The 24,151-nt window shown below is 40.3% G+C and overlaps 4 protein-coding genes across 6 annotated transcripts; 1 reads left to right on the forward strand and 3 right to left on the reverse strand.

Moving 5' to 3' along the window:
* Positions 1 to 450: 450 nt before the first annotated feature.
* Positions 451 to 5,307, reverse strand: tagln (transgelin). 3 transcript variants are annotated; one of them, XM_083887166.1, is made up of 6 exons: positions 5,207 to 5,293; positions 2,315 to 2,357; positions 1,595 to 1,783; positions 1,260 to 1,431; positions 1,059 to 1,161; positions 451 to 983 (listed from the first exon to the last, which is right to left on the reverse strand). In XM_083887166.1, the coding sequence occupies exons 2-6, from the start codon at positions 2,324 to 2,326 to the stop codon at positions 845 to 847; spliced, it is 615 nt and encodes a 204-aa protein (XP_083743292.1). In that variant the 5' UTR covers positions 2,327 to 2,357; positions 5,207 to 5,293; the 3' UTR covers positions 451 to 844. The 3 variants fall into 3 exon arrangements, with proteins under 3 accessions (XP_083743292.1, XP_083743294.1, XP_083743293.1); XM_083887168.1 differs by lacking the exon at positions 2,315 to 2,357 and having other exon boundaries at positions 5,207 to 5,307; XM_083887167.1 differs by lacking the exon at positions 5,207 to 5,293 and having other exon boundaries at positions 2,315 to 3,418.
* Positions 5,308 to 10,756: 5,449 nt separating this feature from the next.
* LOC310924983 (complement C1q-like protein 4) lies at positions 10,757 to 11,977 on the reverse strand (the record flags this gene model as incomplete). The annotated part of the gene is made up of 2 exons (XM_083886849.1): positions 10,757 to 11,190; positions 11,845 to 11,977. The coding sequence occupies 2 exons, from the start codon at positions 11,975 to 11,977 to the stop codon at positions 10,757 to 10,759; spliced, it is 567 nt and encodes a 188-aa protein (XP_083742975.1).
* A 1,310-nt stretch (positions 11,978 to 13,287) lies between these two features.
* Positions 13,288 to 19,032, reverse strand: ftr86 (finTRIM family, member 86; the record flags this gene model as incomplete). The annotated part of the gene is made up of 10 exons (XM_083886850.1): positions 13,288 to 13,638; positions 13,963 to 14,165; positions 14,694 to 14,759; positions 14,870 to 14,911; positions 15,011 to 15,055; positions 15,664 to 15,753; positions 15,877 to 16,039; positions 16,816 to 17,049; positions 18,170 to 18,265; positions 18,523 to 19,032. 10 exons carry the CDS (start codon positions 19,030 to 19,032, stop codon positions 13,288 to 13,290), a joined length of 1,800 nt encoding a protein of 599 aa, XP_083742976.1.
* A 608-nt stretch (positions 19,033 to 19,640) lies between these two features.
* Positions 19,641 to 23,553, forward strand: nudt8 (nudix hydrolase 8). The gene is made up of 5 exons (XM_083886635.1): positions 19,641 to 19,686; positions 20,308 to 21,171; positions 21,252 to 21,384; positions 22,185 to 22,262; positions 22,954 to 23,553. Exons 2-5 carry the CDS (start codon positions 20,309 to 20,311, stop codon positions 23,137 to 23,139), a joined length of 1,260 nt encoding a protein of 419 aa, XP_083742761.1. The 5' UTR covers positions 19,641 to 19,686; position 20,308; the 3' UTR covers positions 23,140 to 23,553.
* Positions 23,554 to 24,151: the final 598 nt, after the last annotated feature.

Below are 24,151 nucleotides of genomic sequence, written 5' to 3' on the forward strand. Positions count from 1 at the left end.
TGTGAAGAAGACCATAATAAACAGACAGGTACAGTATATGCAAACATTCTTGAGAGTGGTTTTGTGTTGTATTTAAATTTGTAACAGCTAGTTAGATGCAGGCTTACTGGAATTTCACTCTCACTAGACAACTGTGTTATTGCATATAACTATAATTTTTACTGTGAGATTCTTACCTAAAATGTACTATTTGGGGTGGTTTGGTGGTGTGATGGATTGTAATATATTACCTTGCTTGTAGTATACTAATATCACGACTGATACAGATTTTAACAACCAAATCAAAATGCTCAGCTGATAAAAATATACCTGCTTTAAATTTAAATAAAAGGTTTGTAGGCATTTTGTCACAAACATTTTCCCCAAATAGCAAACATGAAATATGCAGAATCAAAAGGTCTGTATTTCAAAGTCATTATTTAATAAAACAATGTACAACATATTGGTGCTGATACAGCAGGCATAGCATTGTGGGAATTCATATTAAATAATGTAAAAGTAAGGTTAAGGAGTGGTGGTCATGTTGTGGCTGTCACCATTCCCTTCTGTAAATGACCATTTAAATGTGTCTTCTCAAACATCTTTATCAATTATCTGTGTTTTTTTTAATACATCCAAGACAAGGATTTGGCCAATTTACTGAAGACTTTCAGCTGTTATTCCTCAGTGCAGTGGGACAGACAAAGCATGGCGAGTACTGCGGTGGTTCATCGATACAAAGAGCAAGTGTCAAGACAAAGAAACTCAACTGTAAAGCAGACTAAGATTTATTATAAAAGGAGTTGTAGAGGACCAGTGAGATGCTTACAGGCTATAAGAGGGTGTTTTTTTGGTATTTGTTATTTTAGAGGATCTGCCGTGGTCTTCCATAGCTCATGCCCCCTTGACTGGCTCCTTTATTGGACCCCATCTGTAGGCCGATCACATTTTTGCCCGCCTTGATCTGCTCATCGCTAAAATCTCGCTTGTTCTCCTGTGCTTTCCTGCAAGACACCATTGAAGACGTCACTCAGTAAATAAAGTGACTCGTACTTTTCCATATAATGTGTTTCACTTACTTAAAGAACCAGTTAGGATCTCCATTGTATGTTCCTTCATCCTTGGTAATGGCCAAACTGCCCAGAGCGGACAGGGTCCTCTGCACTGCTGCAAGGTCCTTACCTGCATCACCAAATACATCTGTTACCATCTGTTAGACGATGATCTTTACACATCTGTGCATAATATCTTTGAGTAGAGAATGATAGAATCCCTCTGACCTTCCCAGAGGTCCACAGTCTGGAACATGTCCGTCTTGGTGACACCATATTTCTCAGCAGCACTGAGGAACTGGGAAATCTGCTCCATCTGTTTGAAGGCCATGGATGAGCTTTGGATCTTCCTCACAGGTTTCTCTTCAGAAAACAAGCTGTTAATCAGCTCGCTCAAGACCTGGGGAAACAACATGGATGTATTTCATTTTTCATTAATTGTACAATTAATACGTCAACTAACAAGGTGTTGCCAATTGAAAACAAACAACTGGTCGAAAGAAAACAAAGACACATTTAGCTAATAATCGACTCTAATAATCGAACAGACAATGCACACTCACACATCCATCTTTCAGCCAGGTCTGGAAACCCGTTTTGCCTGACTCTGGCCTTCCCACACCCGAGCCACACTGACGGCTAATCCACTCCACCAGGATCTGCTCCAGCTCAGGGTCGTACTTGCTGTCAATTTTATCCTGAACCTGCCGGCTCAGGCCAAATGATGGACCTTTGTTAGCCATGCCTACTCCCTGAGAGGGGAGAAGAGGTAGAGAGGAGGACAAAGTGTGGAGACAGATGGACAATCAAGGCAGGGAAACAAGAGGACTAAAGGACTGAAGTATAGAGGCTTAGTTGAAGTTGATAAATTGATTTCCATCTCCACTTTTTCTTTTTGTGAACATCCCAGTACACTCACCTTTTGGTCCAAAACAATATGCTACTGGGATATTTACACATTGCAGTGGATGAGAAACAAACATGCACTGGTGTATGAACAATCACAGATCCTTTCCCGTTACATTTGCTAAAATACACCAAAGCAACCTCTGGTCACATGCATGTGTATGTAAGCATCGATGCTAAGCTCTTGATTTGAATGCTTTGCCCCGGATCAGTGACTTTAACAGTGACATTTGTCTGAGGTAAAGTGGTGACGTAACAGTGGAGCTCTGTCAGCCAGATCACACGCACGCACCACTGCCAGTGCTTTGTTCTCTTTTGTGTTTGGGCCAGCATCCAAGTGTAAAACCCATATCAAAGTGCTGTGTGCACAATCCAACCTTTGCAGACATCTTGATATCAGGTCACTTCAACTTCCTGTTCCTGAGGAGTTTCAAAGTTCAAATGTTAAAGATCGAAGCGAGCAGTCGGCTGTAAGAGGATCTTCCCTGACGTGTGTGTGTGTTTGTTTAACAGCAATCGTGCTCTATACGTTCATTTATGGCCTTTCATTGTTTAAGCATGTTAATGTAAACACAGACATCAGTCTCATGTAGAATAGGGATTTGGTCCCTGGCTCCTCTAGTCTACATTCTGATGTGTTCCTGGAAACGACAAGACACCCCACACTGCTCCTGATGTCTGGCAGCATGTGAACTGATTTGATTTGTTGTGTGATAGAACAAGCTCTGTTGTATGAAAGTGTTAGTGAATGGATGATATTATTATTAGCATAATAAGTTATTGTGTTAAAGGAGCTGTATGTGAGAAATGGATCGCACATATGTGGGGCCACGGTAGCTCAGTGGTAGACACAACCCGAAAACTGCGTGACAGACAATGCACTGCACATAGATGTTCTGTATGAAAGTGTGAGTAACTCCCTTATGTTCAACAAAGAGTTCAAGTACTCTATTTTGACTTTGATCCTCTGTGGCAAACACACACACAAGCACACATTCCTTGTGTTATTCCCTTCACTTCTCTTCTTTTCCATTGGCATTTGGTTCTTAGCATCATAAACTACTGTCTGGACCACAAAAGCAAAATCATGCACACTACACAACTATGCTGACCACAGTGTGCACTCGTTGCCTTCTTGAGTCATGTCCTCTGAGGAGAATTTGATGTGTATATTGCATGACAACCATACAAAGATTACATCATACTTTTTTTTTAAGCTAAGTCCACAGGGGCAGGATCTCTATTTTGGGTTTTAAAGTGTAACTAGGGAGCTGTTATTATGCTTGGGACTCAGCCCAGGTCCAATTACTTAACATAATCAATTAAACAATCTTCTCCATCTGCTTCACCTTAATATCCTGCATTAAGTCCTGCAACCTCTCAAACAGTCACAGCAATTACTTCTACTTCAAGTAGCGAATATATTAAGATATGTACTGCAGGAACAACTGTTGTTACTAACAATACTGAATATATAGTATATATTTCCTAAAGCCGATAGTCCTAAATATTTGACTAATTATAAAGAATAAAGTATGCAATGTAGAAAAGGTAAGCGAAGGTAAACTGGGATACAACAACGGATGTCAAGTACAAGACAGCCCATAACATTTCTGCTGTAAAGCCTCTGTGTGTATCCTACAAACATGACCTCACCACTGTTGCTCCTCCTTCAATCCACTTGTGTTTTTCTTCCTCTGTTTCACTATTACCATGGTAAATCTGCCTAATGCCAGGACAGGAAACCAGGGCGAGGGCTGTGGTAGCTGTGGTGCTCTGAAAAGGAAGTGGCGTCATGTGGCCTCTCTGTAACAGTCCTGTAATGAATGCAAATACTGGAGACTTTTTCTGATCATAGATTAAATGAAGGATTGTGTTCATCAGCTGAGGTTGGATATAAAGGAGCAGCAGCAGCTTGACATCTTACTGAAGTACAGTGCAGCAGTGTCAAAGCAATGGTTTCCGTTTTTTGGGAAAATAATGTGGGACAACATTCAAGGAAGCCTTTTGTACGGAAGAGGGTTAGAGCCACACAGGAGTTTTAAACTCAGAATTCTGACTTTTAAAGTCGTAATTTAAAAGTTTAAAGTCAGAACTCAAATATTTTTTTCCTGTGTGGCCCTAATCCTCTTCCGTAGTTTTGCAGCTGGAAAGTAAAGTTGGTAAAGTTTGCAAACCACTCAGTCCTCTGCACCAACGTCCATGGAGACAAACAGCAGTCTGGTTTGTGTCACACATGTATATCAGAACAAAGGATTTCACACACTGAAGTCACAAATCAACACATTTGAAGTGGCATCAGTGGATTAGCAACTCACCTATTATCTATGGACTTTGGTGCATGGAGTGAGTAACTTTCAAAGTGAGATGTGATCCCTTTAGCCACAGTTTCCAGTTGGAAAACAAATTATATTATAAGATAGAAGCCTTTCATTAGGGTTAGCCCTTTGTTGGCTTTAATCTGTTTTTCCTGCTGTCCCCTACATGACTATGCGTTGTACCTCATACACATAAAAATAAAAGGACTGTCCCTTTAACGTCAGTTGAGCAGTACATCTTCCCTCATTTGCCTTTGCTCCGTATCATCCGGGATCTTTTGTTATATGGCTCTGCTCTTTGCCAAATGTTTCTTATCTCATGGTTGTTATTATTCTGACAGACGTGTGTTCAGTGATCCTGACTGAGCTGCACCTCTGTACTGTTCAACAGCATTTTTCTTATACAAACACAAAGGCCAAAGTCTGGATGAGATTCAAAGGTGTGGAGATAATGCACGTCTGCCTTTAGAAATACTTTACACTTGCTTATCTGCATCTGTATCTTCAGTGGGAAGTGTGCTGTCCCTCCCTGGCCTGTGAAGTCTTGCTGCTAAACTCCATGTATGGGAGCGGATGATTTGCTTGTGCAAATAAAAGTGCCTGTCGATCACCTCTTGTTGCTTCATAAAAAAAAACAAATGAACACTATTAACATCTGAATGATTATTATTTGGGATAAACGGTGTCAGCTTTCAAAGGTGGAACAAGCACACAAAGAAAAATGTTGAAATCAACCAGAAACATGATGAAATACTTTTGATATTCTGTGAATAATATTATGCGATAAATGTCGTTTTATCTGTTCATGGTCAAATACAGAAGCATGTCAGCTTGTATTGGCTTATCGACCTCTGATCTAAATAAATGATGGTCTGTTGACCAGCCACAGCTGAATAATATCAACTGAGCTTTATCCAGTATATTTATGGAATTTAAGAAAATAATACTCACTGTGTAATTGGTCAGTTGTCTGCTGGACCCTAATGCAGTCTGTGGCTGAGTGTGGATGTTTGACTCCGTGTATATGCTTCCCAGGAACCTCCCTCTCAAAAACGCTGACTTAAAAGGAGCAGATGAATTAAGATCACTATAGAATCCACTGTAGGGATTCTTGGGGAGTGAGCAGGGAGTCTGGAGGAGGAGTCAGAAGGAGAGAGGGGTAGGAAAAAAGGAAACTTCATCCTTAAAAAGGCATGGCCTGTCAGCAGTTCCCTCATCAGGTCTCTGCATCTCTCCCCACTTTGTCCAGTTAAAAAGCCCAGCCTTATTTGGGTAGAGTCGTTGCAAGGAGTGGAGGGAGACGGCAGCCAGACAAGCATTGGTTTGGTCAGCAGGAATTTTCCACATACTTTCAACACAAATCCTCACGTAAATGAGGAATGACATGGTGAATGGGGTTGAGGAGAATAAGAAGGAGCAGAGAGAGAGGAGCGGAACAAAGAAAACTCAGGGGAGATGGAATGAGATAAGAGAGGAAGAAGAAGAAGAAGGGGAAAGGAGTGGAGGAAAAAAAGAGATGAAAGGAGGAAGCAGACAAAGACACAGATTAACAGGAGAAGTAGCAAAGTCATCGTAAATCCTGGACGTGTGTGTATATACACTGCCACCACAATGATGTTTCCATCACTTCAACAGGGCAAACACCATTATTATGTTTGAATATAAACATACAGTAAAACTGCAGGTATTTACCTCAGTGAAAACTTGTTCCATCCATTTAGATGAGAAATTAATCACAATAAAATGTTTAAGAGGTCATAATCTTCTCCAGATCCTCATTCAAGAGGCTTCTTAAGTTCTGACTATCGAGTGGGAAGAACCAGGCTGATCTAGACCGGTCTGAGGCAAGGTGTGAACGTGTCGTTAGGGTCACCTGAGAGGCAGAGTCTGCTATTGTGCGGGTGTGGGACTGCACTGTTGTTGTGCGTTTGCTTGTTGAGCTCAGGACATGGTTTCCCTTCCTCAACACAACACTTTCAAACCGCCCCTGGCCCAGTATGTGAACATTCACATCCTCAAAAGAGTGTCCCCTTGTCCTTCAGATGTAGGAGGACAGCTGAGTCCTGTCCAGATGAGCTGTGACATGTGTTTATGTAGAGGTCAGGACACGCTTCCCGATACATTACACTGCATAAACCACAGTGCTCTGTTTGTGCCTGCAGGGATTCCTGTATTCTGTACATTGAGATATAGAGAAAACCCACCCACACAGACCAGTACCTGCTGTTTGAGCACCCTGCAGCACTTTAAATAGAAACTGGTTCATCCTAAGTTCATTCTATTAGCAAAATCCCCAGGGTTTTTGCTAATGCGAATCCTGCAGCAATGTTCTTCAGCACATTCTAGTTTATGTAACGGACATAATGGACTCTTTATTGTCTTTAAATGTTAGAGGCTTAAGAAATAGTACCAAGCGCAAGGCATTTTTTTCTTTTTTGGTAAGGAACAACTACGATGTAATTGATTCTAATTTATTTTATTATGTATTCATTTGTGTTTATTATAGGAGTTATTTTGGTCTGAAACTACACCTGGTTATCAACATACAACAAAGAAAGGTTCATTTGTATTTGCGACTGGTTCGTCATTGAGAGGATACAACATCTAAACAGTCACAGAGCGTGTTCCCTGCTCTTAGCTCCACATAGACATCATCTCCTTTCTCCAGCTGCAGTTCCACCACCTGGGAATGTACGCAGTAAACCTTTATTTTCACTTTAATCAGTCATTGTGTTTTCGGATGACTCCACACCAGTCTCCACCTCTTACCTGGCTGACACTGTCCTCACCAGCTTCATTATCATTCTCCCACACTGCTGTTATTAAAACCAGCTAGAACTCCCCCCAAAGAAAGATACTACTCACTTGAGGTTGCTTCTCAGGTTAAATGTCTTCTAAAATCAGTAATTTGTTAAAGGGAGAGTTAGGATTTGAAGTGTTTCATGTTTCAATGAGAACCAGCATGAGACACACACATACACTAACCCCCCCCCCCCCCCCCCCCCCCCATTAAAAAAAGATGCCTGCAGAAAATGAAAACCACATTTTAGTCATTCAAAGGGGCATTATGTAAGACATGAATTCTCTCTCTCATACATTATTGTAACCTCAATATTTTCAAAAATAAAGTAGACTTTTGTGTCTGTACATTATGTAACACCAGTTATCCTTATTTGATTGTCTCGACAAATGAAACGGACACCTCCTAAAGTCTATGATATGATGAGAATGTGTTTACTGGTTGTCTTGGGTTTTACACATGCTTTTCTGACTGGAAAATGAACTTCGCCGATTTGACATCTGCGATCACAGGATTTGTCGATTTGTTGCTGTTGCCTCCATCGGTAAGTTCAAATGGATTAAAATTTTTGATTGAGGATGAGCATGTGTTGAGGGCAAGGCTGTCAGTATCTCATATAACCACACTCATTCAGGCTTTCTGGTTTGTTTACTTTGTGCAGTCAGCCAGTGAGTACACTGTGAAAGAAAAAAACCTACATGGGTCGGTGAAGACACCAGAGAGAGAGAGTCAAGAGTTAGTAGGAATGCCTTTAACCCTTTCACAACTTACCCTCAAAATGTCTGCACAGTAGTTTAGGGGATAGAAAAATGTCCAGTGAGTTAAGTGCTTTTGCTCATTTTCCCACAATACCTTCCAATATCTGGCAGTTATTTATGGTAAAGTTGTGTATTAACAATTTAAAATGAAGCAAAGCAAAAGGTTTTATTAATAAAAAAATTAAAAAGACTGGAGTTGTACATGACCAAAATATTCTGTGTGTTAAATTAGAATTTCGAACAGCATAAAACACATTTACAATACAACTTTTTTGAGTCTGCGTCTCTTCATGTGCAAAAAAAGGCCAAAAAATGCAAACTATGCACAAGCCTCCTCTCTGGCTCCCCGGCTTCCTGCAACAGCATGACTGAAATTACCGTAATAACCACACATTGGCTTTAATGTGCAACTGCTCAGCTTTCAGAAACAGCTTCTGATAGCACAAAGTGTAAATACTGCAATGCAAAGCGACACACAAAAAAAAGTTGGTCGCTCTATATCCTGGAGCCCGAGGCAGCCAAACGAACATTACTTGGCAGTTCAGTGCAGCATCAGACGCAGCGACAAAAGCGTCATAAAACCATGTCTAACTTTAACAAACACAGACATGAAACATACCCCTTGTCTCCCCTTGGGCTTATTTGCAGGTGGTCACCCTACTCCACACAATGACAGACAATCACTGACCCCAAGAGGAATAAAAGTGCTAATACAACCACCTGAGAGCAGCAACATCTAGCATTAGAACAGTCATATATTAATATGTGTCCAGACAATAGAAGCTAAAGAGGATCTTATCTGCACGTTGAATGTTCTGAATTCTTATGCATGAGGTCATTTATGCCTCAGTTGTGTACAGGAGTGTAAACATGAAAGAAGGAAGACATGCAGCAAGTGCATGGAATAAAACCCAGATTACTGCAAGGGGCCAATGGGAAAGCACTAGCCCAGCTGACTAAGCTGTCTAGTGTTCCCGTAACCCAAGACAGATAATTTACCAGATCAGTTCTCCAATGATCTCTTGCTCTGATTAAGTTTCAATATCTGCCCAACATTAAACAACAAAGCTCAATGTAAATAACACCTTAAAAGATACAGGAAGAAATAGCTTGATTTTTTTATTCACCTAAGCCATCTATGAATCACAAAACATGTATGGTGTATGAAGCAGAACAATCCAGACTTTGAGATGTCATCCAACATCCAAAAGGACCAATATCAGTCACTCATTTGCTCTTGTTTGTTTGAAGACTGAGAAAAAAAGGAGTTTCAATCTTCAACCAAAGCGGCTGCATTGGTGTACGGTTGAAAACAGGAGATACCAATTCAGATCGTAATCTTATTAAGATTGTAAACCAAACCCTAACTGATGCATTTCTTACATCTGTAGCCTTTGTTTCTACTGTTCTGACCAAACATGCTGCTTATAAAACAAAAACATTTTTAGATGATATATCTACATTTGTAAGGGCGGTTTCTGTTCCCCTCTCTCTCTCCTTGAGCTCAACTTCCTGTCAGTTTGTGAAACTGAGAGTTTTTCATTGTTACTGATGCACCACAGGTGGTCCTCATGACATAATAAGCTCCACCTCAGGTTTCACAGTCAAACAATCCAATTTCACTTCTGTCCACCAAACATGTAAAGGGATCTTCTGTAACCTTTCAGCACCCTGATGTATTCTGCATATTGTTATTGACTCCCTGAGGATTTCATTGTGTCGCTGATCGGAGAGTGTTATCAGTTCATTGATAGATTTAGCCTTTATTTGTCAAACATTGAGACAGACACAGAGAGAAGTCATACACAGAGGTCCTCCTGAGCTATACTATCTATTCAGTATCATGTAATACTTTGGCCAGCTCAGCGTTGCTTTGCTTCATCTTGTCCATCGGTGATAGTTTTAAGGAAACATCTGGAAACATGATGACTTAGACATCTAAGCTGTTTGACCTGCTAAACCAAAAAAGAGGACATCTTTGTGGATCACAGATTTTGTTTTGCAAATGTCTTGTATGTTTCTATGCTGTTATTTGATACAACCTGTGCCATAAGGGGAAATATGTGTTTTGACCAAATAGCATTTGTGTGTGTGCGTGCGTGCATGTGTTCCAAAACTGGAATTTGTGGGTGATAATTAAAAAAAAAAAAAAAAAAAGCTAGAGTATGGAGTGATGGAGTGAGTGGTTGATGATTTGATTGTGTCTTATATGATCATGTTTATTTTTTATACAGAACATATAATATAACCACAGTGCTTGAAATACAGCATCTTCTCATGAGATGCCAGTACTCATGTGTTTGTTTCTAGTGTCTTTTATTTACTGAAAATTGTCATAATTTAGTGTCTGAGGATTTAGTAATAACATCAGACATACAGTACACGGCTCAAATACTTTCCCCCACGTCACAGACTGTATAACGATGATCCATCATGTTTCAAATCTATTACATGAACTGAACCTTGTCTTAAAACCATCATACCCCAATCACAGTCACTGTCAACAGTTTGACATTTTCCCTAAATCCACCTGATAGTCTTTAATAAGTGCAGGTGATCTGTCAGCTGTGTGTCAGCTGCTCATGCTGTCATGTATCCTCTGATCCTATTAGATAATGAGGTGTTTCCATTGTTGGCAGGTGATGATGCATTGTGTTTTGCTGCATACAGCATACAGTCCTAGGTCTTCTGACCCAGTTCTCACTTACTGTAGTAACATGATTATAGAGAGAAGAGAAACCCAACTATTCAATGATCAAACACTAGTTTGAGTCATTTGTTTAGATGTCAGGACATGGATCAGTTACACAGAAGAAATGTTTAAACGCTTATCAACAGATAACTTTAATAAAAAAAATGCAGATAAGTCCACATCAGACATATTTATTCTTGGTCAGCACAGTCATGGTTTGCACAAAAACAGAGCAATACATTTCTCCTGTCTTAGTCAGTAGCATACAGCAGAAAACCAGAGAAAGTATTATAGTGGCTTTTGTTATCGCAGAGGAAACATCCAATGGGCAAATTGACAGCCACTTGGTCCCCAGCCATCAGGTGGAGGGCCATAACAATAGTGGCACTGTCCTCTTGGTCTTGCATATTTTGTTCTGTGGGTCCTGCCACGACCTTGTCGTTAACTTGTAGACTGGCACATGCGGCCAGGGTGTTCCCAGGAGAGCCAGCGTCACTGTAGACAGTCAGGGCAAGACTGTAGACACCGGAGCGGGGAACAGTGAAGATACCAGTCTCCACATTGTAGCCACCTCCAAGGTTGATGAAGACGTGTTTATAGACGACAAGCTTGACGTCGCGGAAGGTACCATAGCAGTTCAAATTATTGTGATTGTTCAGCGCCACAGAGAATGCGCTTCGGCTGCCTGAATATCCAAAGGGAGAAAGATAGGCTTTTTATGAAGCTGTGAATAAAGAGATCCACTACCGTTAAAACGTTTGGGAAATGTCCTTATTTTTGAAAGAAAAACACTTTTTTTCAATGACTACATCATTAAATGAATCAGAAATACACTCTATACATTGTTAATGTGGTAATAAACTATTGTATTGTGTATAGAGGCCCATTTCCAGTGTTCTAATGGTACATTGTGTTTGCTAATCGCGTTAGAAGGCTATTGGATGATTAGAAACCCTTGAAAACCCGTGTGCAATGATGTTAGCACAGTTGAAAACAGTTTTGCTGGTTATTTGACCAAAGGGAAAAATTATTCAATTTGAATGAAAATCGTTATTTCTAATCTTGTCAATGTCTTGACTATATTTTCTATTCATTTTGCAACTCTTTTGATGAATAAAAGTGTGACTTTTAATGGAAAACACCAAAAAAAATTATCGGTGACCCCAAACTTTTGAACGGTAGTGTATCTAATTGTTTTACTTGATGTCTATGAGGTTCTCAGTTATCCAGGTTATAGTCTGTACAAGAGTGTAGACATACGCAACTCCAGCAAGTCCAGTTGCCTATATCTACACTCCTGAAGAGTTTTTTTTTTATTATATAAATGAACTTGCCTCACCTCTGACATTGTCAAGGGCAGCCTTTGTCTTGGTCAGCTTCTTCTCAAACTCACTGAGGGTCATATTGAAAAACTTCTCCAGCTTATGAATTTGCTGCTGCATCAGACAGCATCCACACGAGGCCTGGTCCATAAGACACGCTGAAAACACACACACACACACACACACACACACACACACACACACACACACACACACACACACACACACACACACACAAACACACACACACACACACACACACACCAGATTGATCAATGTGAGTGAGTGTCTTTTATCTTGACTAGTTTTCTCAAAGCTCAACTTGTAGTTGTTGGGTTTGCTCTGCTCACACATCTCAACATCTCCATTCATCAAGCTCTCATGAGGTCCACCCCAGGAGAAGACATTGCCTTCAACCAACGCTGATCCCAGCATACACAGCAGGACAACAGCTGGAAACCCAGACAGAAAAAATATTCACTTTTTTGTGAGACCTCTTACACCTGCCATTCACTTTCTCACATCTTTTATCTAAACATACAATGAACTTATAATAATGTACAGTCTCTCACCTTGCATGGTTATGCTTGTAAATGATGTTTGCTTCAGAAGACCCAAAGGTGAGGTAGTTAATGGAGGGTCAAGAGCCACAGCTATATACATTTCCGCATCTATTCTTTTTTTCCTGGCTCCTCCTCACTTTCCCCATACGGTCCATGTGATTCAGTGTTTATGGAAGCAAGAAAAGCTTTGTTGTGAATCACAGTGAGGACGTGTGTCAGATTGACGGAGTTTTGTCCCCGTAAAGTCACACCAATAAAGTTGAAATCCTGCCATTGCAATCATTTATCATATATTCTGAATTCCAGTGATCATGTTCTACATGTTCTTATTTTTAAATTTTATATTTTTTTTTTTAAACCTGGGCAGGAACTGAGCTGGATCATATGGGGAAAGGTTTCATTGTCCCCCTGTGAATAGTGTTGAATTACATGAGCTGTGGCACAAAGTGAGGTTACCTGAGAGTATGAATCAATATATTGGAAAGGGTTGAAAATGTTTTGTTGGCCATTGTAGGGTTATGTCGAAGATCTGACCCAAATCTAAAATTTGAAAAACTGATAATGTATGTTCTTATCTTCTCTTGCCTTAATGAATGGTATGGGGAGGTGACTTGGGGAGGCTTAAATGTATCCAGGTCAGTGAAGTGTAGGCCTTAAAGATCAGATGATCAGGAGTCTAGTTACTCCTGTAGTCGCATAAAAAAGACAGAAATGAGATCTCAAAATCTATTCAAATGGAACTATCAATACTCAAAACAGTGGAATATGTGTATGTGACAACTTTATTCATTACAAAGACAGTTTAAAACAGATCCAAGAACACAATCACTTCCTTATCTGGAAGATAATGCTGTATGCTTTCAACCAGACAAGCAGATTACATAAAAAAACAGCGCATCATTCGAATGTAACTTCATCCAACTGGCAAACAGTGACTGTTGACCCTACTCCTGCCCAGAATCGAAATCCAGGATACAGTGGGCCAGTGAACTGTGTGTTGTGATGGTGGATGAGGAATGCCTGGTTTTTAGTAATACGGTAAAAAGACAAAATCCCAACATGTTGGTCCAGATAGATGCCGATCCGTTTGGCCTTAGGAGAGCCGAGGAGCATTTCCTGCCCATTGTGCCAAAAGGAGAAACCAGTCCCGGACCAATATAAGCTCCAAGACTGGGGATTGTGTCCCAAACGGCTTTTGTCATCATTAGATTTACGTTCCATTTCTTTGTAGGCAACACCAACGGTGATCTGTGTGGTGGGAGAAAGAAAAGTAGATTAAAAAAGTAAGACGGTGGTGATGGTACCAGAGGAAATGAAATGGATATTTCAGGTTTTTTGTGTGTGTTTTGTATGAGGCACTGAAACATAGTCAGTGTTAGTGCTGACTGCACTATGCAGGTCACAGGCTTTTTCTCAAAGGGAATTTACGGGATCTTTAAACCATTACCAAAATGGTCAAAATATCACTTCTCGTGTTACTTTAAACACATAGTGACTTTTTCAATTAATCAAATTTGGTAAGGTGGTAACAAACTTGATATCTGAAACCACCCATTTCAAAACTGATAGTACCTTCTGGCCAGTCCACTCCACCTCCCAGTAATATGGACTCCCTCCCAGGGGCTCTCTGCAGAGGACCTGTCTCCAGAAGTGGAAGCGTTCAGAATGGTCTGGTGGGTTCAGGTTTTCAGCCCGCAGTGAGGCCTTAAGACCTCCATCTGACAGCTGCAGGTGGCGATACACTGTGTTAGGGTCCATGGTGGGTTCAAAGCGAACTGCAGGAAGAGGATGTATTTAAGTAAAGTTAAAAAACTGACAAATATTTGACAGATTGGTCTACACTACCGTTCAAAAGTTTGGGGTCACCTCTACAATTTTTTTGTGCTTTCCATTAAAAGTCACACTTTTATTCATCAAAATAGTTGCAAAAATGAATAGAAAATATAGTCAAGATTATGAATCGAGGGTTTTCTAATCATCCAATAACCTTCTAACGTGATTAGCAAACACAATGTACCATTAGAACACTGGAAATGGGCCTCTATACACCTATGTACATATTCCATTAAAAACCAGACGTTTGCAGCTAGAATAGTCGTTTACCACATTAACAATGTAGAGAGTGTATTTCTGATTCATTTGATGTTATATTCATTGAAAAAAAAAATGCTTTTCCTTCAAAAATAAGGACATTTCTAAGTGACCCCAGTGAACTTTTGAACAGTAGTGTATATAATGTTTCATATTGTGGAAAATGTTTCCTTTATATCTCTGAGCATGTGACACAAGAATCCTTGACTCACATTTCAGCAATTCTTCTCTGGACTTCGGTTCTGAATTAACATGTCCAACCGTTGTTACAGGAGGTGCTAAGAGAAAAAAAAAAAAAAAACACATTACATCACACATCCTAATTATATAAAGTAAGGTAGCTTAGCTGGTTAATATGTACAGGTAGATTATAAAGTAGTGGATTTACTTTGAGGGCGAGCAGGAGGGAGTGGTGGAGGCGGGGCTGAAGCTTCCAAAGAAATGACAAGTTAGTCAAATACATTTCAATCTGAGAGACTTTTTTTTTTTTTTAAATCATATATTGCAAGTAAAGTCTATTCTTTCCTACCTTGAGGGCATGTTGGATACAGAGCAGGATATTTCAATAAAGACCCTAGGAGGAAAAAAGTAGAAAGTACAGAAAACCATTACACTAACTTTGAGACACATACAGGATGCACATACAGGATGGGTTGTATGAAGTACTACAAGGCTACTGAGATGTTATAGGATTGAATATTTTTACTGTACAAATGTGTAGTTATTGGTACGACTGCAATAACAGACATGCAATTAATATAGGTTGCACTGAGTTTCTCTAATAAGCTGTTATAATAAACTCTAATAAACGGAAAAGTCCATCCAACACAACAGAACCTGACAGAATCCAGAACCTGATTTGCTCTCATCACACCCAGATGTATGCAAGACACTGACCATAAATGCTGGTCTATATATTAATGACTGCTCAAAGCACTTTACATTATAGTTTTGCCATTCATCCATTCACACAGCACAGCTACTGTATATGCAGTTGTTTTTCTGTCACTCTTCTATCATACCCACTCACACGCTGCCAACACAGCCTCCAGGATCGACCAGGAACACAGTGGCATGTCAGACGACCTTCTCAGACAACCGCACGTCAAAGAACCTCAGCTATCACTGTGATGTTTCTAAGCTACTAGTGAAAACACACTGATGATATTCATTTTTCCATACCTGCGTTTTGTGCACTGTCCTGACCACAGGTATCAGTTACTGACGGGTCTGCTACTGCACTGGGTGGTGGCGTCAAATTGTCATGATTCACTGGAAGAAAAGACACGTTTAAAGAGAAGAGAAGAGAAGAGAAGAGAAGAGAAGAGAAGAGAAGAGAAGAGAAGAGAAGAGAAGAGAAGAGAAGAGAAGAGAAGAGAAGTTCTAAATACTGACCAAGTGTGATGATCTTGGCCAGGCTGCTTTTACATTGGTCCTGCAGTGAAGTTTGGAGTTCTTTCATGGTTAAGCGGATGGATGCTACTACTGCCTCCTCCTGACTCAACACTGACTCTGCTGTAGCACTTGTTGGATCCAGCGGCTCCATGGTTAGGAAATTCTGGAAACCAATGATTATTATTATTAGCTGTAATCTACTTCATATTCATAGCTCACAGTTAACAAAAAAGAAAGAAATCTTTGTGCTTTTTTCATCCAAACTGCTTCATATTGCAGCACTAGTACTAAACACCCGCACTGCTCACATCAGCCATGAGCCGTGTCTATGAAAACATCATGCTGCATGCAATAAATTATTATTCATTTAGAGGTTCCTCAGTCTCCATAGCAACGTTGTGTGGTTTTGAAAGATATTTTCACAAAATGAATACTGTCATTTTAATTGTTTTCTTTGCATTAGAAATATAATTATTGACCTAAAATCTGACTTCATAGTAGTTACATTCATGCATTCACTCTACGGGGCAGTTGCAGATGATAATTATATATATAAACATAAAACCTGTTCAAGTTCAAAGTTCTGAGCGGACAAAAGCAGCATGTGTTCAAAAATCTCGTCTGCAAATGCCACCAGGAATTTTAAATAATAAAGAAGCTGTCCAGCAGAGGGTGCTGTGAGCACAGATTGGCCTGTAGCCAAACATGTTCATTGTCTTTTAGGAGGTGTTTTAGTCCCATGGGATTTGTGCAGAGGATACAGGAAATGGCACATGTTAAAAAAGTGGATCCAAGGATTTAAGGAATCCATATTGGAGCATCCAAATAAAAATGTAACCTTGCCCTTGAGGCCAAGTGGTTTCAGAAAAGTTTAAGATTCATACAACTCAACCACATAGACAGACAGACCAATACTCTTTGCTGTTTCACACTCCTTACCTTCAAGAAGCAGACGTGGTCCTGTGTGTTGGCAAGCCTGCTCAGCTCTTCACTCTTCCAGCAGAGCTGTGCAGCCTCCTGCTCCAGTCTGTGCATCTGCCCTTCAACCTGGCTGCCGAGAGAGTTCTCATGGGAGCTGAGGAGCTCAACCACCTGGATGCCTGTTATACTCACCTTCTTGGCAAGGTCTGAAAATAAATCTGTGCTCTCTTTCCCCAGAGCTTGGACCAAGGCCTTTGTGTAAGGAGGAAGCAAGAAAAGGATGAAAGGTGAGGAAATGTGGACTGTATGTCAGTGTTTCCCAATCGGTTACAAGATGACAAACCATGACAAGCCAGGAAGATTTCTGACTCATTTCACAGCCATTTCTGCAACACCTATAAGTTACAGCATTCTTGCTGCACACCAAGTGACCTCGCGATGGTATTTTTTAAAATCAAAATCATGCTTCTCATGAACTGATCGACCAATATTGAAAATGTATGCTGCCAGACCTGTATGTGACACTGTCTGCAAGACCTCATCTCCAAGGTCTGTTTGTTTGTGCTTCCACACATACAGTTGTCGATATGACCAGCAGAGACCGCCAGAGGCTTGTTGTGTGAATGTCCGCCATTTCTGATTATCTTGTTTAGACTTTAGCCCATCAGATTTGTAAGAATATCCGATCAGAATCTGATCTTCCTGACCAACTGTTCCCATTATATATTGCGAGTGATCAGATCCGAACTGCATGTCTATATTGACATCGTCTAGACTAGTCTTCCACATGGATTTCGATAGTTACAGGCCATGCCATGGAAAAACCAGTATCCTAAAATGATGATGTGGAGCTGTGGTGCAAAACTTTCTTCTGATTTTTAAACTATTGTTTTCCTCTTCCATTGTCTCCATTGGGTCCTGACACCCTGGGGCTCAGCCCAATGTTGACGTAAATTTAGCCTTCACCTGTTAGGACTAGATTTGATGTACATGAGGTTTTGTGGTCGGGCACACATACAGAAGGTCAGTGATGGCTTAGGGCTGCCACTCTGGGTATGTAACAGCTCTTTGGTTTCCACTTCATGACCCCTTTCCATAAGTTGGCATCAGACTTTACCAAAGGGAATTACCAACAGTTAATAGTGGCAAATGGCAAAAAATAAACAGAAAAAAAGGCCACCAACCAAGATGTTAATATAAATTAAATGAATACATTTCACGTTATCATGAATGTATTAGTTTGCCATTAAGATCATTAATCATCCATTTATATCAATTTTAGCTTAAAAAATGTAATGACTGCTGTATATTATAAACAGATCTAGAAGAAAGACAGCAGAAATGGCGAGTTTATACAAAAATAGTGAGTTACCTTGTGTTGGCGAGCAGCATTTGGGAACTCCTTAAGCTTCCTGTCAGTCTCCTGAATTCTCTTCTGCACCTCTGCTTGAATCTGAACAAGTTCTTTCTACAGACAGACACACACATGCACGTACACACACACACACACACACACACACACACACACACACACACACACACACACACACACACACATTAGTACAGAAAGGGAGCTAACATGTCGGAGACTAAAAACTGCTGTAAAAAGTTACCTTTTGGAAATGCTTTACACACAAAGACTAGCTTTAGTTGCATTATTCGACACAGAACAATCCACACTAATAACTAACCACAAAACCCTGGTGGTCATTTTCCATCACTTACCTGTCTCTCCTCCCTCTCTTCCTGTGGTCTGAGCACATGATGTCCCCTGTGTCCATCCTGGCAACACACCACACACACGCACTCCTTGTCTTCACGGCAAAACATATCCAGAGGCTGGTAATGATGTGGACAAAGCCGAGGGTCCACTGTGGGAGGCTGAGGGTGCACACTGTCCTGTGGCAGCCCAGTATCTGGCAGTACTTCCAAGTAGCAAGGCATCGATGATGGCGTTGAAGAAGCAGCAGTGGTGCTGCTTTGCCTGAGGCTGTTGGTTCTCAGTTTTTCCATAACCTCCACAAGGACAGTGCTTTTGGACAGTGAGGGCCGAGGGTTAAAGACCTGCCTACACTGGGGGCAGCTGTACTGACCTTTTCTGTCTCTCTTGTCCCAGTGACTTTGGATACAAGCCAAGCAGTATGAATGTCCACAGGGTAGAGTCGTTGGATCCTTCAGGGTGTCCAGGCATACTGAGCAGACAAAGGCCTCCTCCTCAGTCCAGGCAGAGGCCATTTTGCTGGTTTGAAGGAATAAAGTTGAATTTGTGTTCTCAGAATTCACACCTGGCTATTTGTGGATAACCACAAGGTTCCGTGTTCAAGTAGGCTACCACACGATTACAGCTTTTAAATACCAGCCCACATGAGTCACATGCTGCAAAAAAAACCTGGGTTCAGGGTGGTGGGGCTGGTAAAACAGGTGTAGCAAGGAATTACCCTGTGTGTCATAGGTGCATCTCAGTTGGTCAAATGTTTAATGTGACACCTCAAACCAAATGGTGATGTTTCATCACTGGGAAAAACCCATGACATCGCTAAAGAAAAATCACATAATGTTCAGAATTTGACCAACATAGCGAATTGTAATGGTACCCTGATGGTGGAAATTAATCTAGTTTACACTTAGTTTGTCAAAGCAGATTTCCCCTGTGACTTCTGATTAAAATGTAATGGTTTGTTTTCATTATTAAATTATCTGTAATTAAAGTCAACATTCACTCTTTTCTTCACCTCCTGTCTATCTGTGGAAAATGCGGATGACTGAAAGAGCGTCATAAGAGAGCAGTGAGTGGACGCAGCACTGACGCTCGTGAAGCTGCTCAGCGCCATATTGACTAGTGGCAGCCGGCTAGCTAAGGGAAACAACTGCTGTGGAATTAATCTCAAGGTGAGTGTTTTCTTCTTCTCTAATCTCCCTTACGTTGGGGTCTCGGTCACGGACACACTTGTAATTACGTTTGGGACAAGTCCAAAACCCCTGAGCGAATTAAAATGCTAGCATCGCGGGACGATTGGCACCAGTGAAGTTGCTGTTTTGCTAGCTAGATAAGGTGTTAGCTGGCTAGTGAGCGTGTGTGCATTAAAATGTGCGCACTGACAGCTCGTTAACCACACGCCGGCAGCTTCACTTACACACTTTGATACTGGTTGTAACGTCGCAGACAGAATTCTGATACTTAACTGGTTGATACTAGCTAAAGTTTGATTGAAGTGATGGTTATCAGGACCCCGTGTTTATCTCGTGGTTTTAAATGACAAAGCCTATTTTTCAAGACAAACTTTTCTTCTACCATCCTCCAGTCCTCCATAGTTACCTTAGTATTTAGAGTTAGAGATGAAACGTTAACTACTGTTATACTGTGGTTAGCTTTTGGCTTTTCAGGATTTCTCAGTGAATGCTCTTTTATATTGTTTTCCTGTTAAAATAAAATTAATACTTAGCAGATGAGCATAAACTGGTGTTTTTTAAAGGATAATCTGTAACTGTCTTTGTCTCTGTTTTTCACAGGATGTTGAGGAGCCCTCAAATCATCATAACATGCTCTTTTCCGACAAGGTTGTGGTCGATTCCTGCTTTCTCTGAACACACTGGTGCTCTGTGGCAGACAAGACATGTGAAGGAAAATCAATTTAAATGGATTCCTGATGGATGTAGAGGCAATCAACAGTCGCCATTATCCAAAGTCTCTGGAACCTGCTCCCTGAAGCTGTCATTATTGAACTTGGGCTGTGATGATCATTATCTGATTGAGACTTCATTTCAAAACCCTGTATCCAGAACCTTTTTAAACAAAAGTCACCAACCCCCTCAGCATTCTACCTCAGAAAAAGACAAACCAGTTTCTGATCCTTGTACATCAACTGGAGAGGACAATTCAGGTCCAGACCCTCAAGCTCTGAGCACTTACCGCAACTGCTTCACAACTTGCCTTCACGCCTGGAAAAGGCAGCGGGACATCAGCCATGTGCCATTCAGTTTCACCAGTAAGACTCTATGTAACCTTTTGTATCACAGACATCATTTTACCAGATGTTTCAGCCTGTCAACACATACATCACCAATCACAAATGACTTTTACGGTAGATCACAAGCCACAAGCATCTTTATTCAGCAAAACAGACCTTTTTACCAAGCTTCACCTCATGTGATAGTTGACTGGAGAGACTGTCTATCCGTGGAGAATGAAAACCGGTGTCGACAGAGCCTGAGACCCAACTTAAAGCTCTACGACATGTTCACTGGGAATAAAGCGAGTGAGAGCCAATGGAATTGGGCATCCATCCTGATCTCACTCTGCTCTGTTCAGGGACAGCCTGCGTTTCTCTTCACTCTGCGCTCTACTGCTTTGGGCAGGAACAAAGGAGATGTCAGGTTTGTGGTTGGCCTGAAGTGGGCTAAATTGCATTATATTAACAGTTGAGTATCTGTCCTTTATTTTCCTTTTTGTTTAGCTTTGCAGGAGGAAAGTGTGATCTGTCTGACAGTGATGTGGTGGCCACAGCCCTGAGGGAAACCTGGGAGGAGCTGGGTATCAGTGTGGCAGTAGAGCAAGTCTGGGGTGTCCTGAAACCTCTCAGGGACAGAGTGAGTCCAACTCTTCTGTCTCAAACATTTTAGGCCCTGTGGTTAAGTGATTTTTACTTGTTCCACTCATTTATTGCAAATTCCAAAAGCTGAAAACACTCAAACAGTGTCGCTTCCTTCCTTTTCATTTCTTTTTATTTTTAAGGCATTTTCTAAATTTGAACACATTAACTTGAATCCTTAAATAATATACATGAAATTGAGAGTTGGTAATCAACTAACCAATATAAAATAAAATCACATTATCATAATATCAAATATTACAATACTGTATCAAACCTAACAATACAGCAATCATTTGAAATTACCAGGGTCCAAATAAAAACGGGTAATTCTATGGTAGTTTTTCTAACAAGCTTTGGTGGAAAAAAAATAGACTTTTTAAATGTACAGTTTTTCTGCAGAAATACATCAATGCTTGTTGTGCGAGTTGCTTGGAGAAGCTCTCTGTCTGTTCCAGGGCTGATGTCTTTTGAGCTCTTCTTGGCTGGGGAAAAATTGAGTTTAAGTTCTGTAAAGAGAAACTATCACATTGAGCTTATCATTCAGACCTTCTGAACTTGAACAAAGATGAGCACTGAGACACGGCTGACACTGAGGAAAAATATTGAACGCAGCACATATTATATGAACAAACACGGCTAACTTAGCCTATCAGCCAACCTTAGCTCACCTGTCTCTGATGTCCAATACCATAACAACTCTGTTAATAATAGAGCAAAAAAACAATACATGTTTTCTTCTCAATTAAACATATCAGTTTTTCTTCTTCCCCAAAATGTTGTCTTTTGTGTCTACAGAGAAATATGCTGATTGCTCCTGTACTGGCTAACCTTGGTCCTCTAGAAGAGTTGTCCTTCAAACCAAATCCTGGAGAGGTATAGTCTATTTGTAGCCCTGCTAGTTTTGTATCTGCTTCAAATGGGCGGGATTCCCCATGTGTTAATAACTCATAAATCAATTTATTTGTATTGGGCCTAATCTCTATCCTTTAAAAGGATCTATCCTAGTGGCAGAAAACGGCACCTTCCCCAAACTGCTGTAATATTATATATTAATATTTTTTCCACTTTAAATGAGTCGATCTTTTAAAGCTACTTCAACCTGAAATATACATATCAAATATTAATTCTGTTTTTGAAATTTTAACCCTTTAAAGGCCATTATGTTTACACAACTCCACTGTTTGTTTGTTTGTTTTATAGACAAAACTACAATAATTTCCATAAAATACATTTCACTATATGTATGTACAATTGGGCAACTCTACACATCAACAAAGTTATTTACTTTTACTTATTTAGTTACTGTTCTGATTAAATGCTTGAGGCTTGTTTACGCACAGAATAATCAGATCACTTATATTTATGTCCAAGCTGTAATGTGCAATGAATGAGTTTCACGTATCCATTTCTAAGTATGTTGATGAAATAGAATAGTTTATCAGCAAAAACAATGAAAAGCCTCTTTTCTGGAAGAAGTTTATACAACAATCCTCAGGGGTGTAGATAATGGGCAATTCAGTCTTCAATAAGTACAATATGCCTCTTTTGTCTGTTTCTGTCACAGGTGGAGGAGGTCTTCACGTTGCCTTTATCCCACTTGTGCAACCCGCAGAACTGTGGCTATACACACTTCAGGACAGGGGATAAATATGGATACACACTCCCAGTGTTTCACAACAGGAACCAACGAGTGTGGGGCTTGACTGCTACTGCTTTAGACCGTACCCTGAAACTTATTGTTCCGTCTTAGCAGCAGACATTGCCTTGTCTTATGAAGCACATGAAGTACTGTGCAAAAGTCTTAGTGACCATATAGTATCATTATTTCTCAATCATTTTATTGGAACACAGACATAAAATACAGGAAACATGAATGCAGTTTTTAAATAATGCATTTTCAGAGAAAAGGGCTTTTACAGGTTAAAGTGTATTTGGTGTGAACTTCCTTTATACTTCAATGACGGCACAACCCTGGAGTGGAACCCTGGTTAATGTTATTGGTAAAACCTCTGTATGTCTTACTATTTCATGCAGACAAATATCTGTTATGAAAAAGGTCTAGTTTTTCAAGACATGTTGAATGAGTTGAACTTAAAGTTTGCTAATGTGTCAGACCAACTTTCAGTCCTATATCACATATATTGCATCACATCCAAATGCCATTAATCACAGAATTTGACAGACATAAAAACCTCAAAGTTGGTGGTGTCCTGAGACTTTTGCACACAACTGTGTATCTTGTCACTGATTTATAGTTTTGAAATGTGCAATCAAACTTTGTGTAGCAAATTTGTGTATTTGTGTGAATACAAACTGTTTTCATTTTGAACTGTGTAAATTATTTTTGTTTCGACTTCCCTGCTGCTTTTAGGACCTCTGTAGTTTTTTTTTAACTTTGATTTTGCCGCCAAGACAAAATTGAGATCTTGATCGTTGGCTGTGGCACTTGGACAGAAAAGGTTGACGTTTAATTACAAACATTTGCCACAGTAAACAAGTGGAAAAAGTATTTTCCCAAGGTAGTGCAACACTGAGTGACAGTTGAAAAACTACATCAAATTAAAAATAATCATTTGTCCTCTACAATGTGAAATAACAGGCTTTTTGCTTCTCAAACAGTGCTGCAAATCGGGTAGGAAATGTCAGGAAAAGGTATAGTGTGATGGAGAATTATCACATGGTGAAGTGAAACAGGGCTTGTAACTGGAGGATTGCTGGTTCAGGTCCCCACCAGGTCAAAGGGGCTGGGGTACCCCTGAGCA

This window comes from Microchirus variegatus, assembly GCF_963457635.1.
Source record: "Microchirus variegatus genome assembly, chromosome: 3".
Classification (NCBI taxonomy): domain Eukaryota; kingdom Metazoa; phylum Chordata; class Actinopteri; order Pleuronectiformes; family Soleidae; genus Microchirus; species Microchirus variegatus.